The following is a 15,988-nucleotide window of genomic DNA, read 5'->3' as shown; positions in this document are numbered from 1 at the left end:
CTTTGTTTATTTGTATGAATCTTCATATAAATTGACTGTTCAAACTAGGGTTGGCAATCCGTATCCGAATCCGCCCAATTTTGGAATCCGAATCCGGAATCCGTTTTTTAATAGCGGATTCGGATTCTTAACTTGTACTTGTAGGCTAAAATTAGCGTCTTGAGTTTTTTCTTTCAACTCCCCCTTTTTATATATAATATCATTTAAAATCTGGTTCGACTCTCGGAAGTGATTTATAGAGAACACCAAGAACATTAATTTTTAGGACATATGTAGCACTTAATTTTTAATTTATAAAAAAGCCTTTTAAAATATTGCTAGAATCCGGAATCCGCCATTTTTTGGACGGATTCTTGTAAGAATCCGAATCCGGTCCAAAAATTTGACGGATTGCCATCCCTTGTTCAAACGTTTCAACCACTTATTCTAATCTACAGAAAGGGAAATTTTGTGTATCATCATTGGGGATGTATACCCATTTATCAGCTATTGTCTTACCCCTTTTGATCTCTGATCTTTCTGTGTTAGATAGACCGACAAACACTAAGTAGTTGTAATTATAGAAAAGCCTTGATTTAAGAAAAAGTATTTGAACTAAAAATGATATATTCTAATAATAATTATCATGTAAAATTTTAAAAGTGACTACAATGTTATCAATCAATTAATTAAATATTATCATACATTTTTTACTTATTACATTATATTACATACATGTGTAAATCTAGCCCTAGGACCTTGAGTTTTATTTATTTAAATCAAATAACTTTAGACTGAAAATTAATATTTTAGATGATTAAGAGAATTAAAAGCTCGATTATTAAAAGAATTTAATATTAGAAATTTAGGTTACTTAATCAGATATGAAGATTAGATTAAATTAAATATTACATATCCTTAGAAACTTAATAAAAAAATATTTAAGTTAAAAGATGAAATATCTACAAATATGCTAAGACATGAGAAACAATTCTGGAAAATAAATCATCTTATAGAACACTTTTTGAATTTTGTGTAGGTAGGTAATTAAATTCAAATTAAAATAATTTGGGCGCTATCATACAGAAAAAACCTCTTAACCCTTACAGATCGGGCCCCAATTACCACCTTACAAGATAGGGGGGAGGGAAGAGCTCTAAGAGCCCCCCCTCTATCTCGGCTCCTGTTACAGATAGAGTCGAAAATTTTTATTTCTGGTGGTTCTTGTGTATTTTTTAGAGAAAATTACTTTTTCTAGTCATAGCGGTCAGATCACTCCTTAGCCGCTTTATAGCGGCCAGCCACTAAATATTTAAACAGCTGTAGAGCGGCCAATTTTAAAGCTAGGATAATCAAATTTTAGGACAAACTTTTATTTTTCATAACAAAAAAATTACTTTTTCTGACCATCGCCGAAAAACGTCAAATAACAGAAACCGCCATTTTCGGCGGTAAAACGGCGGTTGGCGGCGCCAATTAATATTTTTATCTGTTTATGATCACGATAAAAGACCAAAAATTGGCTCGTCTAGAGCTGTTTTAAAATTCGGCTGTCAGCTTAAAAACGTCAAAACTACAGGTAGAAAATAGAAAATCGGTCAAAATCGGTCAAGGAGTGGTCAAACGGTCATGACTTTTCTATTCACGGAAGTTTATTATTGCTCAAGGATTTACCCAATTTTTTTTAGGCCTCTAGCTGTAATAGAAGCCATGATAATCAAGATATATGCATATAATTTAGTACAAGCCGGACAGAAAATCGGTCAGGGAGCGGTCAAACGGTCATTAGGTCATAACACCACTTTTCTCAGATGTTTGTTGATATCTAAGTATTCACCAAAAAAAATTTAGGTCTCTACCTTATACACAAAAGTCATAATGTAGAAATTAAGATTTATTTAGAATTTTTTCTAATTTTGGTGCTACCTAACCGACTTTGACCGGACACCACGACCGACACAGACCAGATATCCTTATAAAATCAACTCTTGCCGACATATAATTACTAAACTTATGAAGTCACAGCTCTCTATCTTACCTACAAAAAAATGACATTAAAAAAACAAGAGGGGGGGGGGGGCTCTTAGAGAACCCCCCCCCCCCTCCCCGATCTATAAGGGTTAAGCACTGGTGACCTAATCCTCTTTTATTGAAATAAATTTAAAATTAAGAGGGTGGGGTAGTTTTTTACTTGTTTGTAAATTAAAAATTTCTTTAGATGAAGTACTATTGGGTAGTGGGTAGCCCAGTAGGTTTAGGGAAACTAGGAGGGTTTGAGCCATCAGCAAGGGAAAAAATAAACACCCTCTTTATTTTAGATTTTTTTTAAATAAGGTGGAAAGGGGGGTGTTATCATTACTCAAATAGTGACTTGTGGGAAATCAAAGCACACAATTTCAAAATTTACTTCTCAGGACTGTTTCCCTTGTGAAACTATAATAAACATTACAAACATAACATTACAAGACTAGGCTAGGCAAGGTTAAATAAAACTAAGACGCGGCAGCCGCGCATAAGCCTCAAAGAGTTACCCTTTTGCATGCAAAAAAAGGAATTTTGAAAAGATGGATTGTCTTTTTAGACAGAGGTTTAAAAATCCAGATGAATTTTAACGTTAAAATTCACGATTTAACTAAGGCTTAAGCACGTCTGCCGAGCCCTGCACAAAACAATCAAATGTTCATATTTACATGAAAAGTCAATAAGCTGTCAATTATTATTACTAAGCTCGAAATTGAGTATTTGCCGGTTTTGTTAAATAAAATTGCATACGAGTTTATGTAGTTTAAAAAATAAAGAAATCAACAAATTTCTTATATGCGATGGAGGGTAATTGGACTGGAACCCAAAGTTTAAACAACAAAGTTTTCTTATTCGTTGTCTCAAAAACTATGGAAACTATGGATTGGTTGATTCTCAACTAGAAGTGTCCAAGCTTTTTCACCAACAATTCTAATCAATAGAATGGGTAACTATGTTTGTTATGATTGGAATCAAGAGGGGGGGAAGTTTTGACACATTAGCGGAAACAGTGTGTATAGGCTTTATCTTTGGACTGAGAGGATAGGTTATTAGGGATAAAATCATTCTTATATGATAAATTTTTAGTTTTAAGATTTTTTGGATAGGCCTCCAGTTTCAGGAGCTGCAGGCCTCCAGGTTCAGGGGCTGCAGGCCTACAGGTGGATTTATCATATAAGAATGATTTTATCCAAAATAACCTAATAAACCCTAATAACCTTAATAAAAAAAAATATTAAAAAAGACTAGACTATCCCTTTTTTGTTCCAGTTTATCCAGGAATCTTAAGTGATTATACAATGGACGATACATTGATGTTGTACATCCCCAATGTCAATAAACAAATTATTTCTTCTGTAGATAAACATTAATGGTGAAAAAGTTTGATCACTTCACTGCTGATTTAAATCCTAATCAAGATGAAATAAAAGTCTCCAAAGTTTTCAAGGAAACGGATAAGATTATAAAACTTTGGGGACCAGCATAATTTACAATCCAATGTCTCCTTCACACCTATTTTAAATAATATATTGTATGTTTGGGCCAGATATCCGATTTTGCCGGATATCCGGCCATTTTCAATATCCTGCCAGATACCGGATATTAAAACTATCCGGTTACAGGATATCCGGCTTATTTTCGACGCCGGATATCCGGTTATCCGGCCGGATATCCGGTAATTTGCCGGATATCGAACGTTGGCCAGATATACGGCCGGAACCGGATATCCGGCATTAGAAATCATCCGGATATCCGGTATCCGGCCAAAAAAGTATCCGGCCCAACCCTAATATATTGTACAACAAAACTAAACAATACTGGAATGTTTTTATGACTATAGGTATTAATACTGTTGAAAAAATTTCTAAACAACCACATATATTCAAGATTCAAGTCTTCCTTTGACTTTTAAACTTAGGGCCTTATTTCTTTTAGTTAGGATTTAAATATTTAAAGAAAATTTTCTAAAATGAAATTGAAAATCAAAATTTTTTTGTAAATGATTTTCTTAAAAATAACATAAGATTTATTTTTAACTATAGGTAGGTACATATTTTTTTTATTTAAATTCATATACTGTTACTTTCTAGTTCTGTGGTTATTGTCTAAAACTTTTGTGATATGATTCTAATTGTACTTGTTAACACTGTTGTTTATTATTTTTTTCATTCATTTAACAAAAGATACTCAAAGATAAATATTCCACACTGAAATTTGGAAGGATTTAGTGTTCCTAAAAACCTTTTTAAGTACTTTTACTAAATAGTCCATAGCCCGCACTCTGTACCGTGATTTATACAGTAGGTATGGTTTCATAAAAATTGCCCATGGAAACGTAAATAAATCCGTTTTTGTTGAGTCACCTGTCCCTAAATAATTTTCAGTGCTAATCTGTGGTCAACTGTTTATAAAACCATACTATAAAATATACATATGTGTATTATGTACTAATGCAGCTCTTTATCTTTGAATATAAAAAACAAAAATGGATATGTTTACAACTTTCCGCGAAAAGTAAAATTAAAAATTATAGGAGTTTTAGTATTCGTGGAAAATTATAAATATAATATGATAAAATACATGATTTTTTAGTATGGCCCAGAACCGGTTTTAATCCAGCGGATATTAATCGGTTTCTGATCCATACTGGAAAATATCTGATTAGTTATCTTTGGTTTCAAATTATTGACTAATTTTGCATAATTTAACAAGGATAAAATATAAATGCTGGTTATGACACATCATTTAAAAATTAATATTGTAAAATGAGAAGTGATATTTCATCTAAGATAAAAAAAATTGTCTATTACTTTTCAACAATAGCAAAAAAGTTATTTTATTTCCTGTTTATTGTAGGTATACAAGAATTACAAAAATAATAAGAAGAAAAAACTGAGTTATGATTTTTTGGCCTTTTTTCTTAGATAAAATATCCCTTGATTTATTTAGATTACCAGATATATGTTTATTAACAAATATTTGAGTACCAGTCAAAATACAAAACAAATTATATATGTAGTAACTAGAGTTGTGCCGGATATCCGGTATCCGATAGGATAACTGGCCAACGCCAGATATCCAGCAAATTTCCAGATATCCAGTATTTTAAATCAGCCGGATATCGGGTATCCGGATATGTTCAATATACGGTATCCGGCCGGATATTGAAAATGTCCGGATATCCGGCCCAACCCTAGTAGTAACCATCAACATTGACAACAGAGTCAGTTAGTAATGGACAATTGGGTGTTGTTTAGTACAGTTTGGAGCAGCAGCCACTATTACTCTTGACGGCGCTGGTAGCTCCGGACAGTTCAGAGATACTCTGCACACTGTGGGACTCACTGGGCAGGTCGCGAGTTTTAGCCTAAATAAAAGCAGAAGTAGTTTGTGCTTGTATTGCGTAAATTCTGTGAGTCACCTTTAGTCCAGGGTTGGCAGACAAAAAACCCACCCCAAAACCCACCCGGGTTTTTTGCCCTTTAACCCACCTTAAAAAAACCATGGGGTTTTGGGTTTTGGGGGTTTTATTAAAAAAAAGTAAAATTGTTTCAAAAATAAGTTTATTTTTCATTGTTTATGAAAAAAAAAATGTTTTTCATTGACCCCTGTATTTAACAAAGGAATAGACTGCTGCTATTACTACTTGTGCCTGATTTTGCCATTGTCATGGGCTAAGGAAGAAATATACAAGCAAGAAAACAATTTTAGGATCTTTAGATTTTTGCATTTTTTCTGTTTTTCCTGTATATAGCAGCCAACTTTTCATCTTTCTTATGTCCTAGCCTGTTTCTAAATATTAAAAGAATGGACCTAATTGGTTCATGGCACAGTGGTTTTCTTTGTACTTTTATAGTAACTATTAATAGGTTATTTTAGGTTAGGTTAGTTAAGGGGTAATGATTGCCCCGCAGGGGTAGAAATAAGAGAAAAGCTACTGTGAAAATTAGGGATGGGAATCCGTCGAATTTTTGGGCCGGATTCGGATTCCGGATTCTGAAGGAATCCGTCAAAAAAAGTGACGGATTCTTGCGGATTCTGGATTCTTATTTTTGGCGGATTCCGGATTCGGATTCCGGATTCTAGCAGTATTTTAAAAGGCCGTCCGTCACAGGGATAGCTTTTTTGTTAATTTATCACTATGTTACTTGGTTGAAGCCTTGATTTGTTTAAAGTGTTGACTTCCAGCATAACTAAAACATTTACATCACATTAGTAATTATTAAAATTTGTTATGTAGAATTTTTTTTTTATCTTTGCCTTCAAACAGAGGGAGTTGTAAGAAAAAAGATGGTAATTTTAGCCTACCAATTTAGAATCCGGAATCCGCTATAAAAAACGGATTCCGGATCCGGATTCGGATTCCAAAATTGGCCGAAAATTGGGCGGATTCCGGATTCCGGATTCGGATTCCGGATCCGGATTCCCATCACTAGTGAAAATACTATGAAACTCGCTGCGCCATAGAAAGAATCGTCTATTATATATTATATTTAATATATTATTCAAGCTTTTACAGTATAAAAACTATAAAAACCCAAAATACCCCAAAAACCCCAAGAAACCCCTAAAACCCGGGTAAAACCCCTATTTTCCATGACCCCGGGGTATTTTTAAAAAACCCCGGGTTTTGCACAGCCCTGCTTTAGTCCAAAGCAATTATTAAGTCTAACTATTCTTAATATTAACAAAACGCATATTCAATAACAATTAGACTTAATACCTAATCGCTTTTGACTGAAGCTAACTCACGGATTTTACGCAATACAAGCACAAACTATTTCTCCCTTAATAGAAAACATCAATTATAAGTCTTACAAATGTTCAGATATTATCCTAAAATATTACGATTTTGATAACTATTAAAACTTTTGAGTTCTGCATTTAATGGTTAAAAGATATTAATGTTAGAGTAAGTCTTATAATGATTTAATAATATTTAACTAATTGATTAAGGTCTTAGGATGGTTTTGGGCTATTTTACCCCTCCCTAGAAGGATGTTAAAGCAATAAAAAACCAAATAGAAATCTTTCTCAACACAATTTAAAAGGAAAAAGTCAACTTCATCATTCAGAAATATATTTCAAGTAAAACAATAAAACAGGAGAAAGCAGAGTTAACAAAAAAGATATGGAGTGCTACAAATCTGAAAAAAATTGTTAAAAATTAAGCTGGATGATAGAGAACAACACAGCAGAAATGAGTGTGTACAAATCAATGGTGTACAAGTTGATAAAGATCTGAAGAAGATCCTTGGTCAAAACCAAGCAGCTATCAAAGCAATTAAAGAGGTTTTCAAACCTCTACTAGAGGCGAACAAATAAAAGTCTTAAAATGCCAACAGAACCAGGGCAATTAATCAAAAATGCCCATATTCTGCCTATACCAAAACAAGCCAAGGATAGATCTTACAAAGTTCCGCCAATTATTGTTAGATTCTAAAGCCGTCGAATGAAGGACTTCATTCTCTCTTACAAAAAGAATATCAATCCTTAAAATAAAGTAACAGGATGTGTGTTTGTCTGTCTGTGTGTTTGTACCGAAGGATCTCGCTAACCGCTGAACCGATCGGGTTCTCCTTAACAGGGTAGCTTCCCATAGGTCCCGGGAATATTTATAACTATTTTGGGGGAGGGTACCACCACCCTCCCAAGAGAAATCACAAAAAAATCGAAAAAAAATAAAATATTCGTAAAGACTTGAACGCAACATAGAAATTGCACCAGTTTAAAAAAAAACTTTTTATTTTAAAATTGGCCGTTGGAATTTAACTCTCTCTTCAAAAGTTCCCCTAGAGGCCTCTAGAAGCGTAGCCGCCACTGGTGTTAGAGAAATTGACGTAAAAAATAGTGTGAAGAAATACTCAATCAGTGCTGACCTAACCAAGATGAGATATGATGTTATGCAAAAACTAATCAAAAGTGAAAAGTTCTATAAATGTTGGCATTTAGATGGAAGAGTGATCAAGTATATTAAGAATGAAGGTGACAGTATACAATCAGTAAAGTTAATTTTTAAATCATGCAATAAACTAATCAACAATAAAATAATTGCTCACGGTTAATATATATAAAAGTAATTATGACTTATTCTAAGTAGATCCATATTTTTGACAAGTAAATTATAGTTTTGTAAATCATTTGTAAATCATTGTTTTGCAGATAAATTAAACTGAGCAAATCAAAACGAAATTGAAAGTCCTTATCTTAGTGTACTAAAAGTTCTTTGACTCAATAAAATTAATGAGGCAAAGGTTTTTTTAAATTCACCTCTGGTGTATAATTGTATGTACTGATTTGTAAGACGTAATCTGTCACTTCACTGAAATTTTTTTTTTATGTTACCTCTTTAAGCCAGTTCCCTAGATGCTATGAGCGAAGACGCTATTAATATAATTATAATTCATATATAACCAATAAATTCAAAACTAAATAATCTTTTGAGAGTATACTTATCTTACTTACTAGGATTTATTTAAGAATGGGGGGGGGGGGGGGGGTGGTAGGGACCGACACGTAATCAATGCATCAATGTACAAAAGGCACTTAAAATCCGACAAAAACTTCTTATTTTCATACAGAATTTATGTTTTAGAGGTTGATATTTTTGATTTAATGACAATACCTGCTGTAGAAGCTCGTGGGCAATGTCTGTAAACAGTCTATCTACATTGTCGCAATTCTTTGCTGATGTCTAAACAAACAAATTTAATTAATTAAGATTGACCCACAATCACTGATTAATCAAAAAGAATACAGTGTAGAAACAATCAAACCTCATTATTGGGTAGAAAGCATACCTACACATTTTGGTTAAAAATAGTACCTAGGACATATAAATTTTTAATTCGAAACCAAATGTATTCGTGATATGGTAGGTTAGATAGGGATAAGGGGAACATTGAACGCCCGCAGAGCTATTGGAAGTTAACTATACTACTTTGTTTTGAAGCGTAGCTAATCTTTAAATAGATCTAGCGGATACGCCTCTAGAGACCTCTAGAACCATTTGATGGGAGTTGATTTAAACAACTTAGGTATTTTATTGTATTTTAGAGTAAAAGAAAGGAAAACTAATTTTGAGGGTTGGGGTTAGTCAAACACCCCAATAAAAACCATCACAGGACTTGTAGGTGTATGCTCTAAAAAGTAGAGTCCAATCGGTTCAGAGGTTACTGAGATCTTAAGCTTCCAGACAGACAGACGGGCGATCATACAGAAATCGTTCTACTTTGTATTATAGATGTGATGGTATGTCTGTACGTATAGGTATGTTATTACCTGTAAGAAATACATGTTATGCCTGGCTGCAAACTGTTCCCCAACCTCTGGTGGTATTTCTGGATCGTCTCTGTCTATTTTATTACCAACCAAAACCCGTAACACCTGAGAGTACAAAAAAGTACAACCTCAATGATAATAAACATAATTACCCCATTGTAGATTATAATAATTGGTTGAAAATTTTGGCCACTACCAGTCAATTAAGATTTAACAAAAGTACTCAAGTTTTTAAAGTAAAAAAATGAGATATCTAATAGGATAACATGGTTAAAAACTCGAGTACCTGTGTAATTTTATTGGTAATTGGAGCCCAGCTACTCTATGAACATATGTAAGTTAAGAAGAGTCTTCATATGAAAAAGGTATTAGGCATTTATCAGCTTAAAATGAATTGTATTCTTTATAAAATGACATTAGTGGAATATTATATACTTATTGATTATTCTTTATTGGTATATTACTATTTACTTTCTTAAAGGTCGATTAAGAAGGGAGTTAATCTTTAGGTAGTAGTTAGTGTTGTACACAGAGTTTAGGGGTTAGGCATAAAGAAAAAAGACATCTATTTCAAAGTAATTGAGGGGGGGGGGGGGATTCTGTGATCGACATGCAAATAAAGAAAAAGAACCCGAGTTATTTTTAATGTTTACCTTGGGTGAGGCATATTCTTCTATTTCTCTGAGCCAGTCGGGCAGACAGTCAAAGGTTGGCTGATTTGATACATCATACACTAATATCAAACTGTGGGCTGACCGATAATATGATTGAGTTATGCTTCGAAATCTGAAATTAAAATATCGTTATAACTTGAGGCTAAGGCCTATAGGCCTCTAAGGGTAATTTAAAGGGGGAATGCGCTGCCCAATGCACTGAATTTTAGTTAATGTCATTTTTTTGAGGGACAATCTTCCAGGGGCCTGAATGCAGAACCACTGTAGAGGAAAGCTAATATTGTCCAGAGTGGTTAGAGATATTGTTCATACTTCCTCTTTTATATATGAATGAATTTGTTATAATTTCTCGGAAAGATTTACATAAGTCTTTGAGAGGTTTTGACTTTATTAAATCTTTATTACATTTAATATTTGAATTTCATTTTATTGCACTAAATTTTTATAAAAAGCCAACATGGTTGATAGATTTCTAGTAAGTTACATGAATGTTTTGCGTCAGACTTAAAATATTTACAACAAAATTAATTGAACAAGGACAACAGAATGCTAAAGTAGCCCACTATGATATATAAAAGGGATATTTTTTAAAGCAGAAATTATTCCATAGTTTACAAGGAAATATATCTTAATATGTTGTGAATGTTTACTTTTATTTTTGTATTTGGTAAAACATCACTAGTTTAACTTTTAAAAAAGAGGTCCTAACTCTGTGGATCGCTATTTTAACAGAGAAAGAGTGGACAATAGACTGTTTATTGCACTATTTCCCAAAGTTTTATAATAACGTATTCTTATTCGTTGGCATAACAACTTGGGGACTTAATGAATTTTGATTGGTTGTTTTATTAAGTTAAGTGTTCAAACGTTTCAACTATTAGTTTGATTTTATGAATTTTTATTGGTTGGGTTATTAAGTTAAGTGTTCAAACGTTTCAACTACTAATTTAATTTACAGAAGGGTTTATTTTGTGTATCATTATTGGGGATGTACATCAATTTATTGGTCATTGTCTTATCCCTTTAGATCCCTGGGCGCCCTATCCTTGTGGCTATTTTAACCATATACCTATTCAAATCAACATAATTCAAACGAAGCATCAAAAATACGTTTACAAAATGTATCCTGTGTTCCAATTTCAGTTAAATGAAAATTATCAGGGATCTAAAGGAATAAGACGATGGCCAAACGAAATGATGATACACAAAATTAACCGTTCTGTAGATTACAATAAATAGTTTGGACATTCATCTTAATGAACCAACCAATGGAAATTCAATTAATGGATCCTTAATCTTTTTGAGCCAACGAATAAGAAAACATTATTATAAAACTTTGAGGACTGGTGTAATAAACAGCTCAATGTCCCCTCCCTCACGGAAAATTACTGAAAATTGTGCTCACCTTTCCTGTCCAGCAGTATCCCAGATTTGTAATTTGATTTTTTCACCTTCAATTTCTACAGTTTTAATCATAAAATCTACGCCTATGGTTGCTCCTTGGCCGGGAGGAAAAAGACCCTGAAAAGAGAAAAAAATGTAGGAGTTTAAAAAAACCTTCTAATATTTAGTTTAATAATCCTTTTTAAAAAAATAACAGGATGTCTGTCTTTGCTCTTCTCTGTTTGTACCGAAGGATCTCGTTAACAACTGTACCGATATAGTTCTTTATTACAATGTAGCTTCTCATACTTCCTGGGAAGGTTTAAAAAAGTTGCCCCTAGAGTAAAATGAGTTAATATGTTATCTAACCCATTCTAGAAAATTTTTCTTTCTTCCTTAACTAGACATTCTCATATTCTATATAGTAGTTTTGTAGTACCTAAACTCTAGGGGAGGGCAGGAAAGTAGCCTAAAACCATCCTTAGTTCTTTATAAATATGATTTTTTATCTAAATTACAGATCAAGTGTTGAATATACCTGTGTGAACCTACGGACCAAACATGTTTTACCAACACCTGCGTTGCCAACCAACACAACCTAAATAGATGATTCAAATTTTTAATTATTTCTTCATAGAAATAGATGTTTTGTTCTTATGTTAAAATGAATTTTACAGAATATTATTGTTTTTATGATTTTCATATTTTTCTTTATTGGTAAATATAGGACTAACGCACGTACATGTATTTAAGGTTCAGTAACTCAGAGAGAGAGAGAGAGAGAGGAGACAATGGGCTGTTTATAACACTAGTTCATAAAGTTTAATAATATCGTTTTCTTATTCGTTGGCTTCACAATTTTGGGGACATTATAAAAATTTGGTTGGTTGATTTAGTAAGTTTTGAGTCTTAAAACGTTTCAACCAATACTTGTAATCTACGGTAGGAATGTACATTAATTTATCGGCAATTGTCATATTCGGCCCTTTAGATCCCTGAATTTTAGGACTCACTTACGTACGTGAATCTAAGATTCGGATACTACACTGTAAAAGATTATTATTTAAATTTAATTTGTTATGAGAATAAATAAACTATAAATAAGAAAATATTAAAGTAAAGCAAACCTTGAATAGATATTTGTAATCTTCCATAATTCTAATATTTAATCTAATCTTACATTAAGTCATATGAACGTTTTTTATATTAAATCTAAAGAATTCATATCTCAATTTTTTTAAAACTTTCGTTGCTTTTTAAATATAAACTACTAAATAAAAGAAACTTTTTGATCTTTTATATCGAAATTAAAAAAATTTCATCATGTTAAACGTTGGAGCTTTTTAGCTGCAATCATTATTGCAATGAGCAATTTTCATTGTGTTTATTTCATCTGTCAATCCAAGTTATTGAGTCAACAAAAGTCTGCTCAGCTGTTCAATATAAACAAAGTTTGGCTTGGCATAATTTGGGACAAATTCTATTTGACAAATAATCCCCTAATTTTTAAAGAGAATACGTAACTGCGACTGTGATCCTGGTGAAAAGGCGAGGGATTGTAATAAAATAGCCTTAAACCACTCAAAGACTGAAATTTGAATGAAATAAGCCGAAAATCATCCGCTAGGAGCTAAGAGAGGCTTCTCTGAAATGAATCGTTTCAGTGTATATAACAAAAAAATCATTATTACTTTTAGGAGTTTTTAAATGGTATATTTTATCAAGTTTTCAAATTTATCATTTTATGCAAAGTAAGCAAAAAACTAAACACTCTATAATAAAGTGGAGAAAAAATATCTAGAGAAAATTGGTCACTAAAAAAAGGGGAAATTATTTCAACGAGTTGTTTTCTTTAAAAAATCTTCCAAATAAAAATTGCGGCTGAAATTAGAATAATCCTCCAAATTGAAATTAAATATAGATTTTAATGTTTTGATTAATTAGTTTCGTTATGCCCTTGTTTTTTGGTTTATGGGGGAAAGAAAATTGGGGACAAAGGAATGAGTCAAAGGGCCGAAAAGGAAATGAATGGGGAGGGGGGAATGTCTCCAAAATGGAGGTACAAGGCAAGATTTAAACAAAAAGGGAAAGTTTGCAAAGGCTAGAAAAAGGAAAGGAGCCGAGGGGTGTTAGGGAAAGGTTTAATCCATAATTTTCTAGTTTTTTCATTCATGTTAAAGCTAGCTTTAAACTAAATAATTTTCGAATTTACATTTTTAAATACTTTTGGCAAGTTCCCAGTTGAGGAGTGAGATTCTACCCCATCTGAAAAAATAAACCCCCCCCCCCCGCCATCTATCAAATTAAACCCCCCCCCCCCGGCATCATGAAATTTTTACCCCATCTTATGATTTTGTCCCCATCATGTTAATTTATCCCCATCTTCATATTTTGTACCTCTCCAAGAGAAACAAAATAATGTCAGAGAAGGGATAAATTATTGAACAGGGGACAAAAATGAAGGATGGGGTCTAAATAGGAACATGGGGCCAGGATTGTAAGGTGGGGTCTGATTTGACAGATGGGGGAATGATTGGCAGAAGGGGAAATAATATCTGGGTAGGGGGGAGGGGAGAGTCTGGAGGGGTTTGCGAGGTGAGCCTCGCGCGAAAGAATTTATATTAGGGTAGCATAAGCTACCATACTCCACTGTAGTGAAGCTATGCCTTTCACTCTTCTATATTTTCCTATATTTTGAATAAAATTTGAAAATGCCTCTATTTATTTTTTTTATTTCTCTTTTAAGACTTTTTTTATACTAAATCACCAACATATTCTAATACTTTACTTTACCTAATATTTTAAGATAAAAATTTGGCTCCATTGAAGAAAAAAAACAATAGCTTGTTTGAAATAGGAACATCTAGTGGCAGATTATTGAACTACATAATATACATTTTTCTGGATGTCAACAAACATGATGATTGGTTGAAAAATACAGATGGGGTAGCAACCAATGCTATGATATTAAAATTGAAGCAAGGGGTTAAAACTCACACATGGTGATCAAAAAATTAATATGGGGTGATTTTTTCATGATGGGGGTAGTTTCAAGTGCTTATATCTGGAGAACCGTAAGAGATAGAGGCCTAGTTGCTTGACTGTGGTAACTCAGATTTACATAAGGAAGCCATTTATGCACATGGGGGACCAAAACATGATATGGGGTATTTTTTTCATGATGGGGGTAGTTTCAAGTGCTTATATCTGGAGAACCGTAAGAGATAGAGGCCTAGTTGCTTGACTGTGGTAACTCAGATTTACATAAGGAAGCCATTTATGCACATGGGGGACCAAAATATGATATGGGGTATTTTTTTCATGATGGGGGTAGTTTCAAGTGCTTATATCTGGAGAACCGTAAGAGATAGAGGCCTAGTTGCTTGACTGTGGTAACTCAGATTTACATAAGGAAGCCATTTATGCACATGGGGGACCAAAATATGATATGGGGTATTTTTTTCATGATGGGGGTAGTTTCAAGTGCTTATATCTGGAGAACCGTAAGAGATAGAGGCCTAGTTGCTTGACTGTGGTAACTCAGATTTACATAAGGAAACCATTTGTGCACATGGGGGACCAAAATATGATATGGGGTATTTTTTTCATGATGGGGGTAGTTTCAAGTGCTTATATCTTGAGAACCGTAAGAGATAGAGGCCTAGTTGCTTGACTGTGGTAACTCAGATTTACATAAGGAAGCCATTTATGAACATGTGGGACCAAAATATCATATGGGGTATTTTTTTCATGATGGGGGTAATTTCAAGTGCTTATATCTGGAGAACCGTAAGAGATAGAGGCCTAGTTGCTTGACTGTGGTAACTCAGATTTACATAAGGAAGCCATTTATATACATGGGGGACCAAAATTTGATATGGGGTATTTTTTCATGATGGGTGTAGTTTCAAGTGCTTATATCTGGAGAACGGTAAGAGATAGAGGCCTAGTTGCTTGACTGTGGTAACTCAGATTTACATAAGGAAGCCATTAATGAACATAGGGTACTAAAATTTGTTGGGGGTTTCTTTTTTCATGATGGTGGGTAAAAATTGAAAATAGGGGCCATTTGTTATGGTGGAGAGGGAATTAGGTTAAGTTAGGTTAGGTAATATTGAGGAGCCCTGCAAGGTTAGGCCCCCCGGGGGCCCTAACCTTGCAGGGCTCCTCAATATTACCTAACCTGTGCAGGAGACCCTAACTCTGCAAGGCTACTCAATATTTCCTAATCCCTTCATGAACATAGGGTACCAAAATTTGATAGGGTTGTTTTTTTTCATGATGGTGGGTAAAAATTGAATATAGGGGCCATTTGTTATGGTGGAGAGGGAATTAGGTTAAGTTAGGTTAGGTAATATTGAGGAGCCCTGCAAGGTTAGGCCCCCCTGGGGGCCCTAACCTTGCAGGGCTCCTCAATATTACCTAACCTGTGCAGGAGACCCTAACTCTGCAGGGCTACTCAATCTTAAACTAACCTAACTTAACCAATTTTAAACTATCATGAACCAACTAAACCTAATCTAACCCATTTTAATCTAACCTAACCCATCTTAACCTAACCTAACAAACTTAACCTAACCTAACCCATTTTAACCTAACCTAACCCATCTTAACCTAACCTAACCCATATTAACCTAACCTAACCCATT

At 33.6% G+C, this 15,988-nt stretch overlaps 1 protein-coding gene across 9 annotated transcripts; it reads right to left on the bottom strand.

Annotated features, from left to right (window-relative positions):
- Nucleotides 1-588: 588 nt before the first annotated feature.
- On the bottom strand, nt 589-12,618 carry Rab30 (RAS oncogene family member Rab30). Of its 9 annotated transcripts, XR_013879997.1 has the most exons (9): nt 12,467-12,618; nt 11,878-11,937; nt 11,362-11,477; nt 9,936-10,068; nt 9,283-9,387; nt 8,627-8,695; nt 3,787-5,368; nt 3,493-3,513; nt 589-2,791 (listed from the first exon to the last, which is right to left on the bottom strand). XR_013879997.1 is itself a non-coding variant. In XM_080161980.1 (8 exons), exons 1-7 carry the CDS (start codon nt 12,491-12,493, stop codon nt 5,255-5,257), a joined length of 624 nt encoding a protein of 207 aa, XP_080018106.1. In that variant the 5' UTR covers nt 12,494-12,618; the 3' UTR covers nt 589-5,061; nt 5,206-5,254. The 9 variants fall into 9 exon arrangements, 3 of the variants coding, with proteins under 3 accessions (XP_080018106.1, XP_080018107.1, XP_080018105.1); XR_013879993.1 differs by having other exon boundaries at nt 589-2,817; nt 3,493-5,368; XR_013879994.1 differs by having other exon boundaries at nt 3,493-5,368.
- Between the last annotated feature and the right edge of the window lie 3,370 nt (nt 12,619-15,988).

Source organism: Acartia tonsa, chromosome 5 (genome assembly GCF_053477335.1).
Source record: "Acartia tonsa isolate MP-2025a chromosome 5, ASM5347733v1, whole genome shotgun sequence".
NCBI lineage: Eukaryota > Metazoa > Arthropoda > Copepoda > Calanoida > Acartiidae > Acartia > Acartia tonsa.
This window is presented reverse-complemented; position numbering and strand designations above follow the sequence as displayed.

What these genes read in the sequence shown, in the direction of transcription:
- Rab30 (XM_080161979.1), bottom strand. Translation starts at nt 12,493, where the DNA reads ATGGAAGATTACAAATATCTATTCAAG. An exon ending in ATTACAAATATCTATTCAAG is followed by an intron (nt 11,938 to 12,466) that starts GTTTGCTTTACT and finishes TCATCTATTTAG; the next exon opens with GTTGTGTTGGTTGGCAACGC. An exon ending in GATACTGCTGGACAGGAAAG is followed by an intron (nt 10,069 to 11,361) that starts GTGAGCACAATT and finishes TTTTAATTTCAG; the next exon opens with ATTTCGAAGCATAACTCAAT.